Raw genomic sequence first — 26714 nt, forward strand, 5'->3', positions numbered from 1 at the left:
TCACCATGTTTGTACTTGGATGGTGAGCGGGTAAGGTGATATTTTGTTCAAGGAAGTGATCTAAGGAGATAAATCTTTGTAAAGTACAAAACGGTGCTATATTTGCAACTTTGGAAAAAGAAAATAATTTCAAACTGTTTAGGCTGTTCCACAGATACATGTTGTATATTCATGTATTGTACACTATAGGATTGTGATATTCTGTGCACTGTTGTGTGTGTGTTGGGGGAGGTGAATCCCCATTAATTGTTGAGACCAGCCTCCCCTCCACCCCACCCCCAACCAGAATGTGGTTGCGCCACTGGGTGGGACTAAAATCTGCCACACAACTATGTCAGGCAGAAAACGCTTAATATACATATATCTTAGATAAAAACTGTCGGGTTTCCCGATAAGTTTGGATAAACACAGTCTGACTGCTGATATAGAACTTGATCTATCGCACATAGTAAGATTATGGCTGAAGGTCGCAGATATGATATGTACAGTCCTAAGATGTGCCGTATAGATGAAATTATTGTCATTAGTTTCGTAATCGTATCAGCAATTTGCTCTACGGTATCAGTTCTTCCAGACAATCGGGCAACCATGAATCCACAGCTTAGATGGATCTCCGCACTGATATACATGACAAGTATTATTTTTTTTAACAAACAACAGGATATGACAGACAACCTTTGAGGTACAAACCCTATGAAAGTAATTTCGGGGAAGGGAGAAGCTTCTCTTCTCACCCCCCCCCCCCGAAAGTGACGCTCTTCGACACAGGTACAGCGACAAACTCTTTTTGTATGGAGACCGTAAAAGATAAGCACTCAACTTAACACAGTCTCTCATACTGTTAACATACATAAACATATACCAAAGACGACACCGCCACGATCATTGATCTGAGAGTGATTAATAAGGCTAAAGTTCACAAACAGTTTGGATCTAAGATGTCATCAGATGTTCGAAATCGTGAAGGTGACATAGAGAAAAACTAACATTGGGAACCCTACCATCCCCACCCCAGAAGAAAAATGACAAGTAGGCAATCCATGGATGATGGAGTTACACATCTCATCCCAAATTTGGGTTTTAAATGAGTAACATGATGTCATCACTGCAAGCGCTTAGCCAGCATTCGTGGTGCGAGGTGGCCAAAGTTTTGTCCCCATTTGAAGGGTCAGAAAATTAAGGATAATTAACACTTTAATTTATGTGACTTTTCATGTCACTATTAGGCTCTACCCTCTGTTACGATTTGAATGTTAGGGGGAGGGGTCTAAGTTTCCTCATTTTTGAGAAGTATCTTTCGTTTAGGGGGACTTTGTTTCAAAATGGTGCAATATGTTTCCATAATTGTATCTACATTTGTGTACTACAACTTTACATTTGCCAGTGTATACAATTTAATTCGTAGAAAGTTTGCGACAGGGGATGGAATGAGGCACGTTCACCCATGCCCCCAGTGACAACGGCCCTGTGTACGTTAACGAAAATATTTAAACAATAATAATACGTGAGGGTATGTGCACGCAGGTATCATATCTCAATATTATATTGACCCAAATGGAGATGTTTTGTTTCTATTAAAGACGGCAATCAAGGAACTTTGATTAAAGTGTCAATAACTGAATCTTAGTTAATTCGTTCAGAGAAATCTCTTTCTTTATTAGTATTGCTAATGAGGACAACTTAGTGAGATTTAGATCACACCGTGCTATAAAGAAAAGTAGCTTAACCAGTATCATATGATATGGCTATTTATTTTTCTTGTGGCATTTGTTTTATTTTTTATTGCCGTCCACTTTTCGTCCTCGAAAATTTCTTGGGGTTTTCCCTGCACCCCTCCCCCACCCCATCTGGCTACGCCACTGAATCACTGTGTGTACACATTGTTATAACAAGTTTGAATTATATGAGCAATCTTGTTTGGAGTTTACGGGGGGGGGGGGTCTGTTGAATATTGAGGTATGTTGATCTCAACACAAACATACTGTGACTGTCATATACACATCGGTGAATGTCATCAATGTATCGGACTGAGATAATTCATCTTTGTTAAACACAGAATTGTATCACTAAAGAACAGGTTTATTGAGTTGGCTTGTAACTTTATGTAATAGTTTTCTGTAGATGACTCAGTGTTGTGAGCAGACGCAGGAGACCACCTCACCTCTAATCGTCAGAAACAAAGTATTTATTAGCATGCCATTGCGTTTACAGCTACTAATATAGACCTAGTATAGTCTGAATATGCCTCAGAATAAACCATTTGAAGTTTAAATAATTGTTTTTTCAAGGATCCCCCCTCCTCCCTTAATGATCCAAGATAAAACACCTGCTTTATGAAATCCTTGATTCACATCTCTTCCTTACATAACAGTTCGTGCCCCTACCTAAATCATTCATTCTGTTCCCACAAAGGTACATACGTACGCAAGGGTTGTGATTTTCTTAAAAAAGGGTCATGAACGAATAGGTCTGCCAGAGCAAAAGCTATAACCAAGATCTTCATGAGAACCGTATGATCACTGTACTTAAATGAGTATTGAGAGGTCTGTTGTAATGTATTTTGAATATGTTGCCTCCACTTTATCCAGAGATACATTTGGTATTGGCATAGTCCCCCTCCCATTACCCTAAACTTACAGGTAATAACAACTATATATGCATAATCAATGATTACTGAGATTGTATCTGTATTGCCAATAATATGAAGTGAATATGTACATTTCTTTGAAAGCCAGATAGTTCATCAGCTCTCAGCTTTTCTTGAAGATTTGTTATACTTCTATACATACATGATATAGATACTATGAAGAAAACAGAAACACTTTCAGCTCAATTACCATAATGACATTCATTATGTTAATGACAGATGCATTCACAACTTACTATGATCAAATTTAACAAATTCATATCTTTCCTAAAAAAAAAGGCTTTGAGGATGTGGTTTGACCAGGGGAAGCAGTAATTATCTAAGAATTGATTAAGCCACCCGAATATACCTTTATCAGTAGCCTATCTTGATGGCAATTACTGAAAATCATCTTTAAGTAATAGGTTGATGTAGTTGGGTCACTGGGGCACATGCCCCCAACTATTTTCCAATATAGCAATTGTGCACTACTGGCAAATAAAATGTACCCCTTTGATGAAGAACTGTCTTTTGGATATCTTTGTTAATTTTAAAATTTTATTTTAATTATTCACGTGCACCATAATAGTATTGATAGCATACTAACACATCATATATATTTAAGTGATATGGCCGCTGTGTATCGGTTTTTAGCATAACGAGTGGTATTTGTGGAATGAGAAAGTGCCACTTTGAAGTTGTGTCCCACACTTTTTGGAAGCTTCCTACCCCCCTTGCTCACAATAGGGAAGCTATACATCCATATTATCAGGTTTGGGCCACACACACGCAAACACACATGCTGAAATGTCTGTATATGTTACTGTAATTGTTTGCCTATTAAAGGCAAGTATACCAATATGGACTTGTCACATAGAGTATATACATACATAACAGTGTTAGACAAGGGAAGAGAATATTTCATGTAACTCCTACAGGTGTAGTTACACTTATAGTCCTGTGTTCATAAGCTCCAACTGTAAAAAATAGTTTGTACAAAATGTCTCACCGACTTCCTCACCACCTCTCAAGTGAACATATTCCTGGGTACAGCACCACAGGTGATATGATGTTCGTATTCATCATTATTTGGTTACAATAAACCACATTATGAATTCAGTCATTATTCTGGGCACATTGTTGCTTGGACTACAGGATTTTTACTTCTGAATTCTCTGACAAGTTTTGCACATTCTTCATTTCCTTGTTCTGTTAGGGCATTTTCCAATTTTGTGATGTTTGTAGGAGATATCAGTGAATTCTTTGTCAGCTTCTCTAACAAAAGAGTTCCCGGTGTTTTGTGCTTCTTGATATCAGTAATTCCTTCATTAGGAAGTTGGAAAATATTTGCCAGCAGGGTAGATTGGTCTACATCAAGATGTTCTGATAAGTTCTGCTTTAGCTGATCAAAAGATTTGATGATGGCTGTGAGGTTGAAAGAAAAGGAAATTGGAAATACGTTAAATACATTACTCTACATACAGTAAATTCAACAGAACCTTTTTCATGCAAATAATATTCAGAATTGTGAGACAACAGTGATGTGTTTCTTACACACACTGGAGTTTTCAATGATACTAAACATAAAATCTGATTTAACTCCAGAATGTGTAATTTCAAACAGGTGGTTGAATTTCATTACATTTTATTTTTCACTGCAGTGAGAAATTCAATACAGTATATATTATATATTGCTATGGTGTCAAAACTGATGTTTCCTTAATATCAAATATTGCAAATAGCTGATAGTTAGTCCCCCAGTTGGCATGGCAATTGCAGCCAGGACTCCTCTGTGCAAAGTAGGATAAGGTGCACACATCTGATGTGTAAGGAATTGCAGGCAGTATGTTAAATGTTGATGTATGAAAAGTAAGATTACATGTACACATCTCATATGAAAGGACTGTAAAGCATCAAACATCAGCACTTTATATATACAGGCCTACATTAATTACCATGCTGTTAAATTTTAATCATGTAATTAATTACTCACATTCAGGAAGGATGAGCTGGAATGGAGATGTGATTTGGTCAATATGTAGTAATTTGTCAATCTGTGAAGAGTAAATGAAGAGGAAAGCTTGATGATTCTCTTAGAAAATTAGTTTGTGAATATCTCATCTCTATCACATGACAGTGTGTATCAAAATGTGGTTTAAGTGATAATGTTAAGATATGCTAATTAGTAATTACTATTTAAGATATTTTGTATGTATTACATTTGTGACATGAAGACAGCTTGTCATAGAGATATTTGCTTTGTTGAAAACTGTAACATATTTCAAACTTGTCTTATGGAAGACAGTTCAATAATTTAGGCAAACAAAAAAATGACTTCATTAGAGAATGTAAAAATGGTAAACAAATAAAGAAAAGGTAAATATAAAAGGAGTCTCAGTAGCTTAGATAAATCTAAAGTGAAATATTAAACTCCTTGTATTCAATTTTTTCTTTGTGTTAATTAAACCAAAAATCAAGTCACCTGCAACTGAATATTAAGCTGGAATAGATTCTTCACAGACATTCCATATCTCGCTTCTATTTCCAGATTGACAGTTTCTTTGAGCCCTTTATTCTGAAGACAGAATTCTACCTTGTGTCTGTTCTTTAACCATAGGGTTTCCATAGCAACATCCTTGAAGAGAGAAAAATCAAGTGATGATTATTAATTTATCAAACTTTTGAGCATTTAACATGGTGGTCAAGTTGTTGGGCACCAGGCTTGCAATTTAAAGAATGCACGTCCCAGTACTGGTCGACTGGATCGTTATGATCTGACCTTGGGCAAGGGAATTAACCTCAACTGCCTGTCTTCATCCAGGTGTAAACATTGAAAAATGCAAAGTAATTTGTAAATATAGCTGTTTGCTTTACTTTGACAGCACTCATGTCTTCCAGTGGACACATATATGGTAAACTGAAGTAATCTATGACCAACTAATGGAATTATGCATATTGATATTTATGGGTGTTGTAAAGCCATTTGAGAAGGCGTTGGCATTCAGGCAAGACTGTAAACTATCAACTTCATATTCTTTTCAGCTCTTATAAGCTTTGAACAGAATGATTATTGGTATAAGCAACAAAATGAAACTAAATAAATAAGAGACCCTAACAGTAACACACATTACGAAGTACTTATTTAATCAATACATGGAGAGTCAATGATGAAGGAATGTAGGACTAGTCCAGAATGAAATCAATTGTAGAGACAACTGCAGCTGGGACCATCTGAACCCTTTTTATTAATTGAATATCATAGGAATGGCAGCAGGAGACAACTTTAAAATAAGATGTTTATTTAAATAACAACATATGCTTACACCATATACATACCACTCAATAGATGCATATAACTTTTCTTCCAACAAATGCAAATTACCCGTGGAACAGGAATTAGCTACATTCTTTACATGTTGCCAACAAATAAATAAGAATATGTAACAATTATTACTAACCACTTTTCTAGGATGTGGGTTACACTGTGAGGAACTGGAGTTAGTGCTAACATGTAAAGTTGAAGTCATAGATTTGAGTTGAACAGACACAGGATCATGAATTATGGTTCCCTTTTGCTGGTAGATTTCTTCATTGATAAGACTCTATTAATATAAAATATGAAACAATTTAAAATTATATTATTACTTTTGCAAATTTTAAAATTAACAACAATGCACACACTGCTTAGTTGTCCTATGTATAACCAGGAAGCAATAACTACTCCCTGGTGTGACCCTCTTTTGGGTGGCCATTGTTTGATAAATAAATGGAGATGTTATAAATATCTAATAAAATGCAGTGTCTGATAGGATGCATAATCAAAGACCATGAATAGTCTGACAGCCTATGTTCTGAAATATAAATCTTTGTATAATCTTGGACACCTGGACAAGGTGTGTTTACAAATGTGTCTGTAATTACAAGTGACTTGTTGTCAATGACCACCCGCAATAAGTTATGAACATTCAATTTTGTTCTAGGACATCGGATCAGTGTGTTTTGACCACTGCAAAATTATAATTTTCACCAATTAATGACCATAGAAAGCCTTAACCAGCTTATCTCACTTGACCCTTCCCTTAACGTTTTCATCACTATTTGACTGCGGAGATGTTTGAGCCCTGTATGGCATCAAGCTTGAACTTTATCATTTCCATCGCTAAATAGCTTTGGTTAACAATGAATCAACTCTGTACAATTCTGTGTATGAACCATGTGTCATTCAGAAAGGCAGACAACTGAAATCTATGAGATAATTAAAAATACCACTTCAGCTGATAAAATATGCTACTTACTTCATGCTCTAGTGTGTCATCGTTATGAAACCAAAGATGGATTGTCAATTGATCCCTTGAATCAGAGACTCTGTTTACAATCGGTAAAATACAAACACGCTTCCTCATCTTAGGTATGAAAGGGACATGAAGACCAATGAGACAGGGTTGCTCAGCTTTAACTGCAAGGTGCTGACTATTCATAGAGCAGCTGAGGTGTTTCCTTTCTAAGCTCCATTTGATAGAATTATCTGAAGGAAATTTTGAAACATTTTGCTTGTAAGTTTTTATAACATGATGTAAGGTAGAACACCAATCATAATCGATACCATAGATGACTTTAAAGGGACAGTCTGGTGGTAGAAAATGCAGCACTGCATACATAGAACATCAAAATAGTACGATATCATGTTTCTAACTCTATATATGTATGGATGCAAGGTCACTAGATAAAACCCTTTAGCTTAACATAGCTTCAAGGGTATTATTTCCCTTTGGAAATGTTGCTTATTTTATTTTGAAATGGTTGCTCTCAAGGTACAACTAAATGTTTCTTGAAATGGAGATGATTTGTCTGGACATAACCACCTTCTTGAGATATTGACTTTTACATTACACAGAGTCAGAAGGCTTAGTGAATTTCTTCCAAATATTGTGTGTGTGTACTCAGGTGGTTTCACATATCAAGTGTGACTCTAAATAGTACATGTGAAGTTCACACAACCTTTCTTGAATCATTCTGCTTACAATGTTTCAGACTTTGACCTCTACAGAAAAAGCAGTTTTTTTTATTCATTTAACATGGAACCACACACCCAGTGTCAAATAACACCATTATGCACTTTGAAGCATATCATGCTTACAAGTCAAGAGGTGGTACACACAAGCTCATAAACATATTTCTGTGATAAAAGAAATATTATTGACTATATATAACGCTCACCGGAGTAGAAAAACACACGGCAAAAGAAAACAACAGACCTGTTTGTAAGACACCAGAGTACACATCAAGACCCATCTGGTTAGTTGTAGTAAAAGCACAGTGTGGTATAATCAATGTGACAGGCTTGTGTAAAGTAAGGCTTTCTGGACCAAATTTCACAAAGGGTGTCAACCTGAGACTCTTGTTTGAGGAAGGTCCTTTAACGGCAGGTTCAGTAGAAACCCACAGACTAACAATCCTTCCAGTGTGTAGTGCCCCAGCTGGTACAAGGAGATTAACACCTGCGATAACCAACTCTCCTCCATGCTGATCAAAGTATTGTTCTTTATACAGATTTGACCCTGGGAACAAAGGAAGTCTCTCTGGAGGAGAAAGGCAATTTATTTCACGTGAAAGGAAAGTATTTTGCCACTATCATTAAACATCTGTTAATTAAATATACTGTTTCAATTCACATCATGAAAAGAGCCCCTTTAACACAAATCTGCTTTAATCTTTTGGCTATTTGTAGATATTACAATAATAAAAGGTGGAACAGTGAACATAAGTCATGTTTGATGTAAGTAATGGAAATAGATGTAGAAGAGAATTATACATTAACAGTGAGTAACAAGAATTAGGTTATTTACAGCATCTAGATTACATTTCTATTTTGGAGCTAATTTGTGAATAATATTCCTTAAAATAGAAATAAAAATATATTTTTTCTTCCATGAACACTGAAGCAGCAAAGGGAATGAAATGTGGTCCTAGATTGATTAGTTTTAAGTTTTAAGTTACTAAACTCAGGAAGACATAAATAAGAAATACCCATGTAGCTGACTATATGGGTACTTTACCATGCTCTTCCTTAGCAAGCAGCAATAGCCGTCTTCCCAAGTCCAGTTTTCCATGAGACAATTTCAAGGCTCTTTGGACATCCAGTTTCTTGTATCCCTCTTCTATTAAAATTTTGAAATTGACTGACAATTGTGGTTCCCTCTTTGAAATGACTACCGGTTTCACTGGAACTTTTTCCTGAAACAATAATGTTGAAATAGTACAAATTGTTTATAAATTTCACATTTTTTATAACTCTTTATGGAGATATAAAACTATTTACTGCGTTTGATTTGGCTAAGTAAATTTCTACACAGACTTCCTGTACATTTGATATATATAAACGTAACTTTAGGTATAAGCAGAAACTGTCACAATTAGTGAAAGGATAAATTTTCAGACAGACTTGCATGATAGCAAAAAGAAATACTTTTCATATCAAAAAGTACAGTCTGTACTAGGCCTTCTATGCTTCTAAGATCTTGATTTTATTCAAAGTGACTTTTTTTTTGCTTCACCGTGATCATGTTAATTAACAAATTTTTACTAAGCACAAACCATTTTCTTATAATCTTTCTCTCCTTCGTTTTCCTTTCCATTCTTCTCCTGTGACGTATCAATGTATTCCAGCACCAGTCTTGCCAGCTTATTATAGTGAATGGCTTTCAATCCTTCATAAAGTCTGATCATTCTGTCTGGCATGATGAGCTCTCTTTCATCCAATATTTTCATCAGCGTCTTTCCAGATTCTGCTGCTTCCTGAATTGTTTCATTTTCTGCTGGCTTGAGCCCAAAGACCATACCCAGCTGTTTACAATGTTGTTTATTCAGAAGCTTTGCAATGTCTCCTTTCAACTTTTCATACTTGTCTAAGTCTGAAAGTGAGGACAACAACATCCACATTATATTCAAAGGAGAGAAAAGACTAGATTTGCATGTGTAACTAAGAGTGAATGAATCACAGGCTAATTGTGTGCCAGGTTTGAACAATGAGCAATGTTCACAACTAACATGCACAAGTAAGTACACAACTGGCCCACAAGAAGCATGCAACCTCTGCATGGAGAATGTTGGTGCGTGCACACAATAAATTGGTGAAGTATACTGTGCAAAGCTTTCCTGCAATTTTTCAACTATTAGCCCTCGTTTTGTGCATAAATTCTAGTCTTGTATACAGTTTCACTTTCAAAAGTTGCTTTGAGCTACAAAGTAGTTGTTGATTAAATGTTTCCCAATAAACTTATCTTTTATAAGTGACACTTTGGTGTGTCTACTTCTAAAACCAAATGCTATTACATTAACTTTTACTTAGACACTCACCTGGGTCTATGTTCTCTATGTGTGCTTACTTTTTCATTTCCACTAATACACAATAACTGGTGTATGTCTAGGATAAGGAGCATTCATTTTTTGTTCCAACATCACTTAGAAACAGGTCAGGGTGGATTTTAAAACTAAGTACAACCATTTGTTCAAATTCCACTTAAAAACTCACCTGGATTTTGTTCTCTAAAAAGAATTTCCTGGCTTTCTGGAGATAAGAGAATGTTTTTCACCTGAAGAAAAAAAAAACAAAAATATATGACCAATGAAACTTTACATGTATGAATGTTTAACATACAATATATTAGTGTTCACTTTCTATCACACCCCTGTGACTGAATAAGTTTAAAGTAGAAATATAATGTAGAAAAATTGGGCAAAGTTAGACATGGAACAACACATAATAAATGTGTAAAATCCCAAGGAAAGGAATCTTGATGACAACATACCTATCATTTATGGAGTACTTAATTTGTACCTAAGATACCCTCAAAACAAAGTTTCCAAAAGCTGTTGGCCTGTGCGTTGAATAAAACACAGGTGATATGTACATTTTTTCAGCATTTCACTGCATTTTGAGTTACTCATTAATTACAGAATAACAGCCTACTACTATAAAATTCAATTGCCATCCACTATGAATATTACAAAGAAAAGGATCCATGAGAGAACATTTAGTATGTATTTTAGATCCTCCTGCAAGCAGGAACTCGCGCAGAAACCATCACTGACTTATAAAAGCCGCAAGCTGACCGAAGTCAGTCTCTTAGATTCATATTTTATTGTCCATGATTATGAATTGTCAACAACTCTGTAACTGGATGACATACATTAATCTTGGAGTGACTCAAACTCAGGACCTTATGATTGAAAGGCACCGGCGTTAACCACTGAGCTAACACTCCTAATATACCAACAAATAATTATAATTCAGTCGCAACACTGACATTATTCAGTGAGCCTGAAAACAGTTGCAAGACTTCCAGCAGACAGGACATTACTAAGCAAAGCAATGGTGAGAAGAGAGAAGATGCTGCTGTTTATTATGTAATGAAGAGTCATATGAGAACCAAAACAGCTGGAAGACAATCAGCAGGCATAACTCACCTTTGATTGGAGGATAAGGGCTGTCTGGTTCTTCTCATGTTGTGATACTTTTAACTCCACATCAACCATGTCAGTGTCTCCATCGTTGTTTCTTTTAAGTCTGAACTGATGAGAGACTCTACTGGCAGCACAAAGGTGATCAATGTCTACATGCTAATGGATAAAAATATTGAAGATAAATTATACTGATGATGAGAATGCTTGATATGTAGTCAAAGAAACAATTCCACACATATATAGAAACGAATTAAGGAAAACCTGGTAATTGTGTTAAAGAATTCCATAACAATATTTAGGTTAACTTTGTCCCATGGTGTAGAAACCTTACAGAAATAAAGTCGAGCCATAGATGGTCCTGTGATTGTAGATATATACTGGCATATATCAATCCTTCTCTTTTTGATGAGTGCTCAGTTTCATTACTAGGAGGGCATGTAATTGTCTCACTCATTCCTGCTCACAGGACAGCTACCTAATCAACAACCCATTCCCGCAACTGCAAATCTGCCACATCACCTGAACAATAACTAAAACTACAAAAGGAGGTGAATTAAAGACATCCCAATTAATCATCACCAAAGTGCAGCCATGGTGAGTGAAGCTTTTTTTTTCAAACCATACGAAAGAATATAGGACCAAACTTTTCTTTCTAATTCATGAACTGAAAATACCATCCCTTACAAGATTCTGCTTAACAACACTGCCCACCAGACGTTTGCATAGATTTTGGTCACTGTTGGGTATTTTTAACCACATTCTAACCACTACAACATTTTGATCCACTTCAGGTAACCAATCCTTAACTACATGTCTTACATGTAATGTTAGAATACAAATTTGAACAGCATTGGTGATTACAAACCTTTCTTGATTCTTCCTTCATCAGATGGTAACTATCACCGGGCGATGACATCATCAGATCAATGTAAGAGGCATAATCTATGCCGTCATTCAATGTCCGGGTAACTTGAAATGTTGTGTAGTTTCCTAGACTCAGTTTGGACTGGTGGTCCTCTAACAACAACTAAAACATAAGAACATGGATACGTAATTGAAAAAAAAAGCAGAGTCAATTATGCAATTTGTGCAGCTTCACTATTCTACATCAATACTGCTATAGCAAGTAACAGCAGCTTCTGTTCCCTAAAATGAATAAAATTACCAATTAATGTTGCTTGTTTCTATCAGATCCTCTAAATCATTGTTGCAAATTAAGTGTAAATGTCTGGTATTTCATATGTAACAGTGTTTTCGTTTTGTTAAACTATGATGAATCAATAAATATGTCACACAAATGTACCCTTAACCAATCACTTCATAATTTGCCAGGAATACATGATAACATTTCTTTATACAAATCATGAAAGAAAGCAAGATTCCCAGTATCCGACCTACAGATCACAGCACAAAGCAGAATTCACCTCAAACTGCTACACCTATCACCGTGGTAACAGGAGATTATCCTTACCTTGTACTCTTCATCACTGTCCTTACATAAACAAACAGTTATTAAAATATCATCTTGGGCATCCAGTATCCCGTCAATAAATGGAACAATACGGAATATATGCTTCTGTTCTGTTTCTTGGCTGACTAAATTAACAAAGACGTAACTCAGAATGTTAATATCAAGACTGATCTTCTCCGGTTCTAGCTTCCAATCAACAGATTTCTCTTCAGTCCAAGTGATTTCACCTATAATAAGTAATATTATATAAATATTTAACTTGGTCATCTTAAATACAGTAAATATGAAGAGCTTATTAAATTAGATATATTTTACCGTACTGATTCTCAGAATTTAACTCAATTTACTTCTCCTTACATCAAATGCATTTAAAGTGTTCTTTGGTCACCATCTTTACCTTCTTGTAAATTTTCTTCATCTTTCAGACCAGTGAAGATAATAACACCATGTCGATCTGGCTCAGGGATAATAGCCGAGTGAGGAATAATCAGCTGGGCTGACTTGTTGAGGGCGAGTCCTTCTGGCTCTAGTTTTATCAGGGGTGTCATTCTACCTCTATGAGCACTTCCAGGGAGGTGCATGTCAGGATCATAAATCACTTTAACAGAAATTACACCTTCATAGGATAAAGCGTCTTCAGGAATAGTCAGATGTACCCCCATGATGCTAATAGTTCCACCTTCACATTTTATCCTGTGTTCAATGTATGAGTGATTGTGCCTCATTTCAAGTATAGTTGAATCTTTTCTTTGTTTTGGTAGTTCTTCTCCCTCTGTTCTCTCCCCCAAACTCTCCTTACTATGGTCATGATCTTCCTCTCTTTCATCAGAAGCTTGCGATGGAGTTGATCCATCATCAGGGACAAATTTGACATTTTCAACTAAAAATAGAATAATAGAAACACAATCACCAGTAACTGATGCCTTGATATAGAAAACCAGAATACAAAAATGCATTGTAGTTTTGATGATGTAACATGAGCAGTTCCTAAAGCTGACATGTTTACGTAGTGAGGGTCTACAACATATCTTTTAGTAATACAGTGAAAAGCAGTGTGATGTAACAACAATAACTTCACAATGACACAGACTGTCCTGAAATGACCATTGACCTGAACAACAGGCTTCTTGTACTAAATGTGATAGATACTGTACATCAACAAACTAAATATGACATATGTCCCCTGGTGAACTCAAACGACCATTAAACTCTGCCACAACATTAGGCTTCTTGTACTCAATGTGGTACAATTAAACATACCCAAAAAATGCGATCTATCTAGGCTTCCCTTGTAATATTATGTTTAAGAATACCTGTTAGTGTAAAGAGACAGGTAAGAGGGGAGTGAGGAAAATGTTTGGCATGTTTTGACTTCAAATGACCGTATTAATTGTTTCAATTCCTGTAAAGCGCTTCGAGCAGCGTTGTTGATGAACGCGCTATATAAGTACTATTTTATTATTATTATTATTATTATTATTATTACTGTACTATTTTTGTTTTATCTATTCTGATTGCATCCTTCCATTCGTTCTTACCTGGCCAGTCAAGCAGTTCTGGTGATTGGTTTTCTTCAAACTGAAACGGGTCAACTTTAGACTGATATGGAGCTAAAAGATTTTCATTTGTTCGGTTTAGCTGAATATAAACCAAACCCTTTTGTAGGTTAGTGACATCGTACATGTTGATGATGTTTCGTGTTTTCATGAATTTAATCAGAGTGAGTCCCGGTGTCTCTATCTGAGAAACCCGGCGTAGCATATCAGTTTCTGCTGGTGGTAGACCAAACAGAGTCGCTAATTTCAGAGTGCTGTCTAGAGTAAGATCGTCGGCAACATTGACCATTAATCTGCCGTAATCAGCTGAAATGTAAATAAAAGTAAGAATAAAATAAAGTTAAATATAATACTCAGCACAACAAACCAATTCATGAAACTGATTATTTAATAATGCATGATATCACATTTTCCAATTATTCATTTGATTATTAGATTGCTTTGTATCACATTAATCTATAACAACAAAGTACATTTCTTTAAAATCAGTTCAATAGCAGAAGAAGATATAATCAATGTGAAATATGAATAAATTCCTTTTTGAAGTACTGTTGATGTAACTCCTCATCTACACAACAAGCATCTGTGTTACCATAGCAACTTTAACTGTCACCTTTTTAGATGAAAATTGATTTCCAAATCATAAATATACTCTTCAGCTTTTAGGAGGGAGTGATGACAGAAAAAGTAGAAACATTATAAAGAGGAATTAGAGGAGGCTTTTATTTTCTAAAATATTTTACAAGAAAGACATTGTAGGTGTTGATATGCCTTATGTTATTTGCTTTTTGACCCTGGCGATATGTATATAAATCTATACATCACACTTTACACTCAGAAAACATACCAACCATCAGGGTCTTGTGATGTGCCCCTGACGCTAATAACCATGTATGCTTTTTTAACACTTTGTCTTTTCGAAATTGTCAGAGTTTCGTATCCAACAGAACGCACCTTAAACATGGATTTACTGTACTTTTGATATTAATTGCTTTAGTTTTGGACGATGACAATGTTGAAATTTATTTTCTCTGTGTCAGAAAATGCTTGACCTGTGCTTGTTAGTGCATGTGAGGCAATCAGGCTTGTGTTGCTAAGGAACGGTGAATCCTGTCGTCTGCTACCTACGTCAATGTACACTGTACACATACAGTCCTGATAAGCTGCATGTGTTTCATCTGCAGTTCAATCTTTTGAAAGGAACTAGCATCTTAGCATCACTTAGCTAAAATTCTAGGTTTCCCAAGATATGTCTATGATCGACTCCCAAATGAACTTAGTTTAATTGCTATAAATTTGCTTCAAGTATACAACAGATACCTGATCACACGACATCAGAGGAGTAGTGCAACATTTGAAGTTTCATAGCAGTTTGGTGATTAAAGGACTAAGCTAAATTAGTGACAGTGTATTGCTTCGGGTGAGAAAGAAGAACCAGGAAAAGATTAACAAGGAAGACTACGCATCTTGTACAACCATTCCCATATCAAATCTGCATTGACAGTTAATGTCACAAATCAATTAATTCCCAGACTATCCATTTAAAAAAGATTTAACTTGTTTCCATGGTACCCCTTGATTTATTTACACCTGTGTACAGCTCACTTGAATTTTCAATATCTCAACATGATTGACAATGCATCTACAACAATTAAATAGACTCAAGGCCCCCCCCACCCCCACCCACCCCCTGTGTCCCTCTTCCTACAACTCACCTAACAGCTTTGAAGATCTGCAGGCAGGACTATTTAAAAACAGACAGACTGTATATGGAATTATTTTACTGCATGCTTGATATTTACATCGAGCAACAGTATTTATATTTTCATTGTGATCCTACCTGCCAAAGTTGATTCCTGTGATATGTCTGGACTTTCGCACTCTTCATGTAGGGTTTCTTCCGCCGTAACAGATGCATATGAAGCCTGCATATAAAAAACATAGAAAAGATATCTTATTTGATGAACTGAAACTTTAGACCAGAGGGAAACGTCTCCCAGCGGTAACTTGCCTTGACCTCCACCCAAAATAAAAGGGTTCTTGTACTCACTATAAAGGAGACACATGCCAGATATGAGCTATGTTATGTATTACATTTTGATATATCATGTTTACAAGGTTTTTGTATAAGGCTTTAAAGAATATGATCTTTGATGACCCCAAATGACCTTTGACCTCCACCACAAGCAATAATGTTCTTGTATTCATTATAAGGAAGCCACAAAATAGAGCCAACAAAGTTTCCTTTTTGAAGATATTTTTTACCCCTGGTGACCTTAAATGAACTCTTGACGTACACCAAACTGTGAAGAAAAACTACATAAGGCTATCCTACAATGCATATGAACTCCTTTGATGTTCAGGTTCTGGAGATTTTTTGAGATTTTCACATTTTGCCCTCTGCTGACCCCAAATGCCTTTTTTTACCTCCATCCAAACCTATAGGGTTATTTTTACTAACTGTGGGGAAGCCAAGTGCCAAATATGACAACTGCAGAGTTTACTGATCTTGAGATATTGTGTTTACAATCTAGGGTGTCTAAGTACACAGCACACCCGTGCGCATCAACACAACCCAACTTGACTGCATAGTCTGCCTATGATTAGTAACCACAAGAACCTCAGTTTTCCTATCTATCAACTGTCAAATGACACCAAATTTGTCTTTAGGTGATATAAGCAACTGACTTTAGCATAGATGAATATACTTATACTCACTTCACACTGCATGCAATCAAATCGAGCATGATTTTAGAACATTTTTTAACTCATTGAACTATTTTCTGTAAAAGCTCAAGATTTTGTTGTCACCTTTTAATACCTTCAACAGTGGAATATTTATCATAAATTCAACACATTAATAGTTTAGTCACAACATGATCCTAACTTCATAAACACAAACTTCTTGTCTACTGGTGGTATACTGGCTACACATACACACTGTACAATTCACTGACTTAACTTAATCATACTTTTAGAGCACATTTCACACTTTCACAGATCATGCGCCCGGTCTTGCCTGATCGGTACATCCGGCACGTGATCCGTGGGTCTGATCTACCATAAATCGGGATGTCCCGTAGCTATCTGTGGCAACCCCTACCGGTCCGGCCTTCGGATACATTGACAAATATTGAACTTGCTTTACAAAAATATGGGTCTAACCCACAGATGAACCAGAATGAAAACATTTCATGGTTCCTTGCTGCTGTTCATTAGTTCCATTCATAGGGAAATTTCTAAGAAAGCCCTATGACAACAACAGCAATTCATGCACACAGACTTTGGTTGCCAAAGTAATGCTAAGCCCTGATATCAATTGCAACACACATCAGTGTGCGAAGACTATCTACCATTAACATCATACCAAGTTTGACGAAATTCCAACTAGTAATAGTAGCCAAGTAATTGCAATTTGTAGTATTTCACGTTTCACCCCATGACCTCATTAATATTCATGATATGAGCACCAAAATCAACAGGGTTAATCTACTAATGGGCCACCCACTCACCCAGTATGGTAATGATTGGTCATTCCCTTGTTGAGTTATTGTGCATACAAACTTTTCATAACGAAATAATGCAAGGCACCCCCCCCCCCCCTTATAAACATACATGATATCAATTGCAACACACATCAGAGTGTGGAGACTATCTACCAATATCATCATACCAAGTTTGACGAAATTCCAATAAATAGTAGCCAAGTCATTGCAACTTGGGAGTTTTTCACGTTTGACCCGTGACCTCATAAATATTTTTTAACTTTGACCTCGTATAACTTCGCACACGAAGGTCACACGGGGGTCAACCTATTGACATTTATGATCAGAAGGTACCTTTGACATCTGAAAATAGCATCGAAACTGTAAAAATCCCCAAAACACGAAAAGGTCACCAGAGGTCAAATTGAGGTCAAGGGTCACCCAGATGCGGGTAGACAACTGGATTACATTGAAGCAACTCCCAACCTTAACGGACAATTCGATCTCAAGTTATCACAAAAATACTAGTTTTTTTATCATTAATTGACCTTTGGTGACCTTGGATCACATGACCGTTAAGTTTGAAAATATTCCCCTATACCATTTGCAACTTGTCCCAAAATATCAACCGTGTCACACCTTGGAACTGAGAGTTATTGCATTAAATGTCTGAAAATTAACTTTGACCTTGTATAACTCCGCACACGAAGGTCACACGGGGGTCAACCCATTGACATTTATGATCAGAAGGTACCTTTGACATCTGAAAATAGCATCGAAACTGTAAAAATCCCCAAAACACGAAAAGGTCACCAGAGGTCAAATTGAGGTCAAGGGTCACCCAGATGCGGGTCGACAATTGGATTAAATTGAAGCAACTCCCAACTCTAACGGACAATTCGTTCTCAAGTTATCGCAAAAATACTAGTTTTTTATCATTAATTGACCTTTGGTGACCTCGGATCACATGACCGTTAAGTTTGAAAATATTCCCCTATACCATTTGCAACTTGTCCCAAAATATCAACCGTGTCACACCTTGGAACTGGGAATTATTGCACTAAATGTCTGAAAATTTACTTTGACCTCATATAACTTCACACACAAAGGTCACCTGGGGTAAACCTATTGACATTTTTGATTGGTGAGACGTGAATATAGCATCAAAACTGTACAAATTCAAACATTTTTTCTTTGCCCATTTTCTCACCCAAAATACTAGTTTTTTAACATTAATTGACCTTTGATGACCTCGGATCACATGACCGTTAAGTTTGAAATATTCCTCTATACCATTTGCAACTTGTCCCAAAATATCAACCTTGTTACACCTTGGCACTGGGAGTTATTGCATTAAATGTCTGAAAATTAACTTTGACCTTGTATAACTTTACACACAAAGGTCACCCGGGTGTAAACCCATTGACATTTTTGATCGGAAGGTACCTTTGATATCCAAATCTAGCATCAAAACCAAACATTTTCTTTTTCGCCCGTTTTCTCCCAAAATAAGCACATTTTTTCTAATGTGACCTTTGACCTTTTGACCTTGGTTTCAAATGTAGTTTGATCTGCTGATTCCAAAAATCAACACGACAAGTCTGTACAGCCATCCTAACTCCGACCGAAAACTTTGACCCCATATAAGTTCGCACACAAAGATCACACGGGGTCAACCTATCGATATTTATGATCGGAAGGTACCTTTGACATCTGAAAATAGCATCGAAACTGTAAAAATCCCCAAAACATGAAAAGGTCACCAGAGGTCAAATTGAGGTCAAGGGTCACCCAGATGTGGGTCGACAATTGGATTACACTGAAGCAACTCCCAACTCTAACGGACAATTCGTTCTCAAGTTATCGCAAAAATACTAGTTTTTTAACATTAATTGACCTTTGGTGACTTCAGATCACATGACCGTTAAGTTTCAAAATGTTCCCCTAACCAGTTCACAACTTGTCCCAAAATATCAACCTTGTCGCACATTGGCACTGGGAGTTATTGCAGTTTTAGTATTTTGGGTTTTTGGACCATAACTGACCTTTGGTGACCTTTGTGGGCACCAAAAACAATAGGGTTCATCTACTCACTATGGGCCACCCACCCACCAAGTTTGATCATGATCAGTCAATCCCTTGTTGAGTTATCGTGCATACAAGCTAAAGCGTCACACACACACACACACCCACACACACACACGCGCCAACCTGAATACATAGGTTCCTTTGCTTTTAGCAAGGAACCAAAAACCCGGTAGAGGACCCGTAGCAACCCGTAGACAATATGTAACCCTATGTAGTGGACCTAGTAAGCCGTGATCACATGATCTGTTGGTGCTGATATAGGTACGTATTGGTACATATGGAAACGGATCGGGCCAAGTATTGGTACATATGCACTACGGCTGATACAACTTGCTATGGGTTGGATCGTGTTGTGACGGCTTTGTAATAACCTGGCATGGATAAACAGCCCATAGAAAGCCGTAGTAGAACCCTACGTTTTCTGTTCATATACGGGATAGACCGGGGAAGATATCTGTAACAATCCTAATCAACCCATAACAACGCCGTAGTAACCCATACTGGACCCATATCAACTCGTCCTGGATACGCATCATCGCCTTATGCTACGGATCGTTCAAAACTCACACCTGATCTGGGAAAGTGTGAAAGGGGCTTTACCAATTCTTGTTGATTCAAGGCTTCCCTAGTCTGTTTCAAGACCTCTTGTAAGGCCATGGATTCTTTGGCATATTCCAGTTGAGACTTCACAAGTTCATCTTTTGTAGCTCTCAGACTTGATTTAGCCTCTTCCAGCTCCTGTCATGTAAACAACACAGTGAATGAGACAAGAGGGACGCAACTCCCTGTGATTACTTGCCACATATGAAAGTTTATACTAGCATTGAAGTATGTCATGTCTGAAGGGAACATATTTACCAAGTTGACAAATTTCTTCACATTTTTTTCCAGGCAGGCTGAACTGATAAGGTTTTGATCTTTACTTGAGGGTGTATCTATTGCAATATTACTACCTGGCTCTGGGAAGTCACATGTTCAAAGTACATTAGTGCAGAGAACTGTGATCTCTTTCAAAGGGAACCGCCTGGAATGGCGGAACAACTGTTCTAGAAAAAGGAGTGTAGGCCTATCATATTGAAGGACAGGCGTTCTATTATATTAATTTGTTTGATTAATTGTATGTTTTGATGCTCAATAAGTCCCATAATATGCTTTAATCTACTACATATTGTACCATAGCACATGCAGAATTCTTCTATTTAGCTAATTAATTTAAACTGTAACTTGTACTAAACAATTAGAATAATGTGGTTTAACTTCAGTTTAGTAGAGAACTTGCATATAAACAAAGGATACAACCATGCATTGCAAACTCTCTGAAAGATCTGCCATTGAGATAAAGTGATTAAATATTTTTACCTACAGTGGGAAAAGAGCGAGACCTGTAGGTTAGGTGTAGCACTTAAAGACTTAAATACAAATGGGATCTTGTACTCGTCATGTAAAAGTTTCGCGCCTAGAAGGATCTTTGTCAAATTTCCACTTCTTGATTGTTCCACTCCTTGATCCTTTACATGTTTTGATTTACCTCACTTAACCTCAATGACCTTTGACCTCTATTAATATGTAAAGAGTTAATGTACATCATATGAACTAAATATCATGCTTTTATCAAATCTTGAGACAAAGAGCTGTTAATATGTTCATCATTGGACCTCTACTGTTGAACATCATAAACATTCCCTAATTTCTGAAAATATAATGTTGTGTTTGCAAATGGTAGGCTACAAATTCACTTTAACACCACCAGATCAAACAGAATGGCAATCTTGTTCATAGTAAATAAATTTCTCATGACGTCAGGTAACTAGGTCAAAAGATATCTATAATCACATACTATGTGAAGTCTAACCTCTTTCTGCTGCTGAAGTAATTCTTCCTTCTCATCCTTCAATGTCTTCAGTTTGTTCTCAGCTGTATTCAATGTATGTCTGAAGTCTTTGTCTGTTGCCTTCAATGCATCTTTGAATTGTTGTCTTTCCTCCTCTGTTGTCTTTAGTGTTCCTTTCAGCTGTTGTCTTTCTCCCTCTGTTGTCTTCAATGTATCTTTCAATTGTTGTCTTTCCTCCTCTGTTGTCTTTAGTCTCCCAGTCAGCTTTTGTCTTTCCTCCTCTGTTGCCTTCAATTCATCTTTCAATTGTTGTCTTTCCTCCTCTGTTGTCTTTAGTCTCCCAGTCAGGTTTTGTCTTTCCTCCTCTGTTGCCGTCAATGTATCTTTCAATTGTTGTCTTTCCTCCTCTGTTGTCTTTAGTGTTCCTTTCAGCTGTTGTCTTTCTCCCTCTGTTGTCTTCAATGTATCTTTCAATTGTTGTCTTTCCTCCTCTGTTGTCTTTAGTCTCCCAGTCAGCGTTTGTCTTTCCTCCTCTGTTGTCTTCAATGCATCTTTGAATTGTTGTCTTTCCTCCTCTGTTGTCTTTAGTGTTCCTTTCAGCTGTTGTCTTTCTCCCTCTGTTGTCTTCAATGTATCTTTCAATTGTTGTCTTTCCTCCTCTGTTGTCTTTAGTCTCCCAGTCAGCTTTTGTCTTTCCTCCTCTGTTGCCTTCAATGCATCTTTCAATTGTTGTCTTTCCTCCTCTGTTGTCTCTAGACTCCCAGTCAGCTGTTGTCTTTCTCCCTCTGTTGCCTTCAATGCATCTTTCAATTGTTGTCTTTCCTCCTCTGTTGTCTTTAGTCTCCCAGTCAGCTGTTGTCTTTTCTCCTCTGTTGCCGTCAATGTATCTTTCAATTGTTGTCTTTCCTCATCTGTTGTCTTAAGCCTATCAGTCAGCTGTTGTCTTTCCTCCTCTGTTGCCTTCAATGCATCCTTGTATTGTTGTCTTTCCTCCTCTGTTGTCTTTAATGTTCCTTTCAATTGTTGTCTTTCCTCCTCTGTTGTCTTTAGTCTTCCAGTGAGCTGCTGTTTTTCATCTTCTGATTCAATTAGTTTTTGAGAGAGTTCCTGCCTTTTGTCTTCTAATGCCTTTAGTTGATCTTTTAGTATTTTTTTGGTAAACTTTGAATCTGAAACAACATATAAGATGCAAACATGGTTAAAGATTGTCTTCCACCCAAGAGATTAATTATTTGTGCTATACAACTTCCAAGATAATATTGTCACAAACTTTCACCAAATTTAGTGAGCTCACATTTTGGTTCAACTTTAGCATGTTATTTGAGGTGACACTGCAAATCTTTCACTTTCCTTGGTGTTGATTTTGCCCAGTTTCTGAGCAATTGAACAAAGTCAAGCCCCTTCAATGATCCTCCAATATATTAAGGATATTAAATTACAAATTTCAAAATTTTACCGATCTTGTCTGAACATATCCCAAGTCAAACTTTTGAGTATATCCCATAATAAGTTACAGACTTATGAAAAGATTTGACTAAAATGCAAGACCTGCAGGAAACATGCAGTGTGGAATAATTACACTTTTGAACATCTAAATTGGGTTCTCTTTAACTGGGTTTGAAGTACTTTACATGTCATTGCAGCTATTGAATTTCTTGCCAACTTATTAATCACATTATTTGTGTCAAATGGTATTGATGCATGGTCCTTCTCCTATCATCAATGGGTTAATTAAGTTAAGCTAATATAATGGTATATTACATCATTGCCCACACAAAGAATAGATGCGTTTGCATGTTTGTTGATTCCTAGCATGTTTAACTTGTGAAGCTCTCTAATATAAACATACCTTGAGCTTGTTGGTAGATGGTCAATACTGCCATCAATTTACTCAGTCCTTTGTCAGAGCATGCTGTCATTAAATAGTTGATGTCATCAAGAGAAACCTTCCCTGCCTCTCTGAGATGGTGGACAAGAGATGAAAAGGGTGTATCACTCTCAATAATGTCCTTTGATTCCTTAGCTGGAAATTTAAAGTAGTCAAGTAGCTTCTTACAATCATCTTTCTCAATCAGTAACTCCAATGATGTGAAGAGGCTGTCAAAGAATATGTCACTCTGTAACAAAATCGAAAAAAATATCAAATAAATATACTGGTGGTAGCAGGCTATGAAACAAAATAGATGATTGAGGCATTGAGACAGCAACACATTTAACGAAGGGATTTATTTTAATATGATGAAGGTATGGATAATGTGACTGTGATTTACCGAGTTACTTCAACTACAATATTTTATATATTTATTTAAGAAAAAAATTATAAGTATTAAAAACGGATTGATTTTTAAGTTGTACAGGTATATGCTTCTATATGAAGCTGTATCAGTCAGATTGTTGTAGATTTTCTTACTTATGCCACCAACGTAAAATTATACTTTATTGGGCTAAACATTATTCTCCAAATTTAACCAATAATGCTACATTGTGACCCATGTTTGCATGGGAATTTAATCATGGACATGGAACTACTGAAATTGTCTTCTACTCTGGGCAATGTACAGTAGGTGGTCAGTAACATTAAAACACACACAAATCACCCTCTCCTACCCCTTCTTATCTCTTACATTCTCCTTAATTATTAACAATGTTGTTTTTCATGAGTTAACATATTAGTTACCTATGTCAACCATTGAGGCAGTGCTGTATTTTACACAGGTTTTTACTTACAGATTCACTTACTGTATATAAGCCTACAATCTTGCAATAGACATGTTCTGAATGAGTACACAACTTATCTAGAAGCACTATATGCTGGAAGATATGGTTTATGCTTGTAAGTTGTACAGCTAAACTACATGTGCTGCAGCACAAACGCCTGAATAATCAAAGTCCATGTGCACTGTCAAGATTTCTTTAAGATTGGTGTATACACTAAACTTTATGTGTAGCTACTGCACTATGAGCTTTACACAGCTTCATGACAAAGAATGCATGTGAAACATGTAATTATTGAAAACTGTTCGCAGTTATCAACTATAATGCTAAACCAAGTTTCCTGGGTTACTTAATCCTGTTAGACATAATTTACTAGTACATGGTGTGGCCTGGTGACATTTATAACCAGAATGCAAAATAAATAGTGGTTTCAATGATGTAACATTCAGCTATTTTCTGCATTAATCTGACGTAATGTATAGTGAGGGTGTACAACATACTTGATATTAGTAATACAGTGAAAAGCAGTGCGATGTGACAAACAATAAATTCACAATGACACAGGCTGTCCTGAAATGATCATTGACCTCAACAACAAGCTTCTTGTACTGTACTCCATGTGATAGATACATCAACATACTAAATATGACATCAGTCCTTGTTGAAAGATTGTGTAAGACATGGTTTGACAATCTGAACCCCTGGTGAACTCAAACGACCATTGACCTCCACCCACAACATGGCTTCTTGTACTCAATGTGGTACAATTACGTACCAAAACAATTGCGATCTGTCCAAGCTTCCCTTACGATATTATGTTAAGGAAGATGTGTTAGTGTGGAGAGACAGGTAAGAGGGGAGTGAAGTAAATGTTTGGCATTTGCCCACTTCAAATGACCTTTGACCTCCACCAAAAGCAATAATAGGCTCCTTAAACTTAATATGGTACATCTACAAACCAATGAGATATGTCCTTTCTTGCAATATCATGTTTACAATGTTGTCACGATTTGACCTGTTGTCCCCAAATGACCTTTGACCTACACCAAAAACATTACCCTTCCTGTACTCAATGTGGTACGTCTACACACTAAATAAGAATTGGTCCGAGCTTCCCTTCTTGAGATATCGTGTTTACAAGGTTTTCAAATTTTGACCTCTGGTGACCCCAAAAGACCTTTGACCTCCACCAAAAACAACAGGCTTGTAGTACTCAATGGGGTACGTCTTAACACTAAATATAAGGTCTGCCCGTGCTTCCCTTCTTGAGATATCGGGTTTACAATGTTTTCAAATTTTTACCCCTGGTGACCCCAAATGACCTTTGACTTCCACAGAAAACAATACACTTTGTGTACTCAATGTGGTACTTCTACACATTAAATATGAAGTTTGCCCCAACTTCTTTTCTTGAGATATCGTGTTTACAAGGTATTGACATTTTGACCCCTAGCAACCCTAAATGACCTTTGACCTCCACAGAAAACAATAGGCTTCCTGTACTCAATGTGGTACTTCTACACATTTAATATGAAGTCTGCCCAAGCTTCCTTTCTATAGCTATTGTGTTTACAACGTTTTCACAATTTGACCCTGGTGACCCTAAATGATCTTTGACATCCACAGAAAACAATAGGCTTCTTGTGCTCAATATGGTACATCCACACACCAAATATGAAGTTGGTCCAGTTTTCCCTTTTTAAGATATTGTGTTTACAAGCTGGGAGTCACAAACGCACACACGCATACGCCATCATGAATGCATAGGTTACGATATTCATCAAAACCAAAAAGGCCTTACGTGAAGACCACTGTTCTTACACTGGTTGACATGTGGTATAAATGCTCTCTTATGCAATGGATAGCAATGATCATGTTTAATCCATGTTCATAACAATTGCATACATTACACTGTATGCTTGGTCACTACAATTAAGTAATGTACTGCATATTTAGACAATTGAGCAGGATATTGTGTATCGTCACTTGCACAAAGTGATGTCTATAATCGTTACTGTCACAAAATTGACAGGAATACACTGCACCGTCCATTTTCCATTTTGCCTCCATTTTCCTGCTTATTCCTATATGACCTTCATTATGAGTGTAGTACAACTAAATTGTACCTTTGGAATTTCTCAGGAATTAATCCGAAATTTGTTACTTATATATTGTTACTTCTAAGGACTACCTGTACATTACACTGTGCATTAATTACTGGAAATCATTGGCCATCAGTGAAATGAACTAATTAGAATAGAACTCGACATACAGTAAGACTGCCAACTGACTCAATATGTACAATCCATATTAATGTAAAGCCTGTACTTAACTACAACTTTCTCTCCTCAAAAGTAATGAAAAATGATTTCAATGGCTTTGTGAATTTTGCAGTCTTAACTCTGTTGACAATGTGAAAATTAGCACCACAAGGCTAAAATCAAATTTTCCCTTCTTTATCTGCAATTTTGACTAATTT

General features: G+C 36.6%; 1 protein-coding gene across 1 annotated transcript in view; it reads right to left on the bottom strand.

Annotated features, from left to right (window-relative positions):
• Positions 1-2665: 2665 nt before the first annotated feature.
• LOC139964459 (uncharacterized) overlaps positions 2666-26714 on the bottom strand; it is a 30884-nt gene continuing 6835 nt past the window's right edge. The window contains exons 4-21 of the mRNA XM_071966042.1: positions 23370-23637; positions 21542-22689; positions 20290-20427; positions 15957-16041; positions 14099-14422; positions 12958-13440; positions 12561-12787; positions 11955-12116; positions 11093-11245; positions 10158-10218; positions 9221-9537; positions 8683-8860; positions 7882-8205; positions 6922-7151; positions 6085-6228; positions 5109-5261; positions 4620-4680; positions 2666-4051 (exon numbers count right to left, since the gene is read on the bottom strand). Of these exons, the coding sequence (XP_071822143.1) occupies positions 3750-4051; positions 4620-4680; positions 5109-5261; positions 6085-6228; positions 6922-7151; positions 7882-8205; positions 8683-8860; positions 9221-9537; positions 10158-10218; positions 11093-11245; positions 11955-12116; positions 12561-12787; positions 12958-13440; positions 14099-14422; positions 15957-16041; positions 20290-20427; positions 21542-22689; positions 23370-23637 (4758 nt within the window). The 3' untranslated portion in view covers positions 2666-3749. The remainder of the gene's footprint in view (positions 4052-4619; positions 4681-5108; positions 5262-6084; positions 6229-6921; positions 7152-7881; positions 8206-8682; positions 8861-9220; positions 9538-10157; positions 10219-11092; positions 11246-11954; positions 12117-12560; positions 12788-12957; positions 13441-14098; positions 14423-15956; positions 16042-20289; positions 20428-21541; positions 22690-23369; positions 23638-26714) is intronic.

This window comes from Apostichopus japonicus, chromosome 23 (assembly GCF_037975245.1).
Source record: "Apostichopus japonicus isolate 1M-3 chromosome 23, ASM3797524v1, whole genome shotgun sequence".
NCBI classification, from domain to species: Eukaryota; Metazoa; Echinodermata; class Holothuroidea; order Aspidochirotida; family Stichopodidae; genus Apostichopus; species Apostichopus japonicus.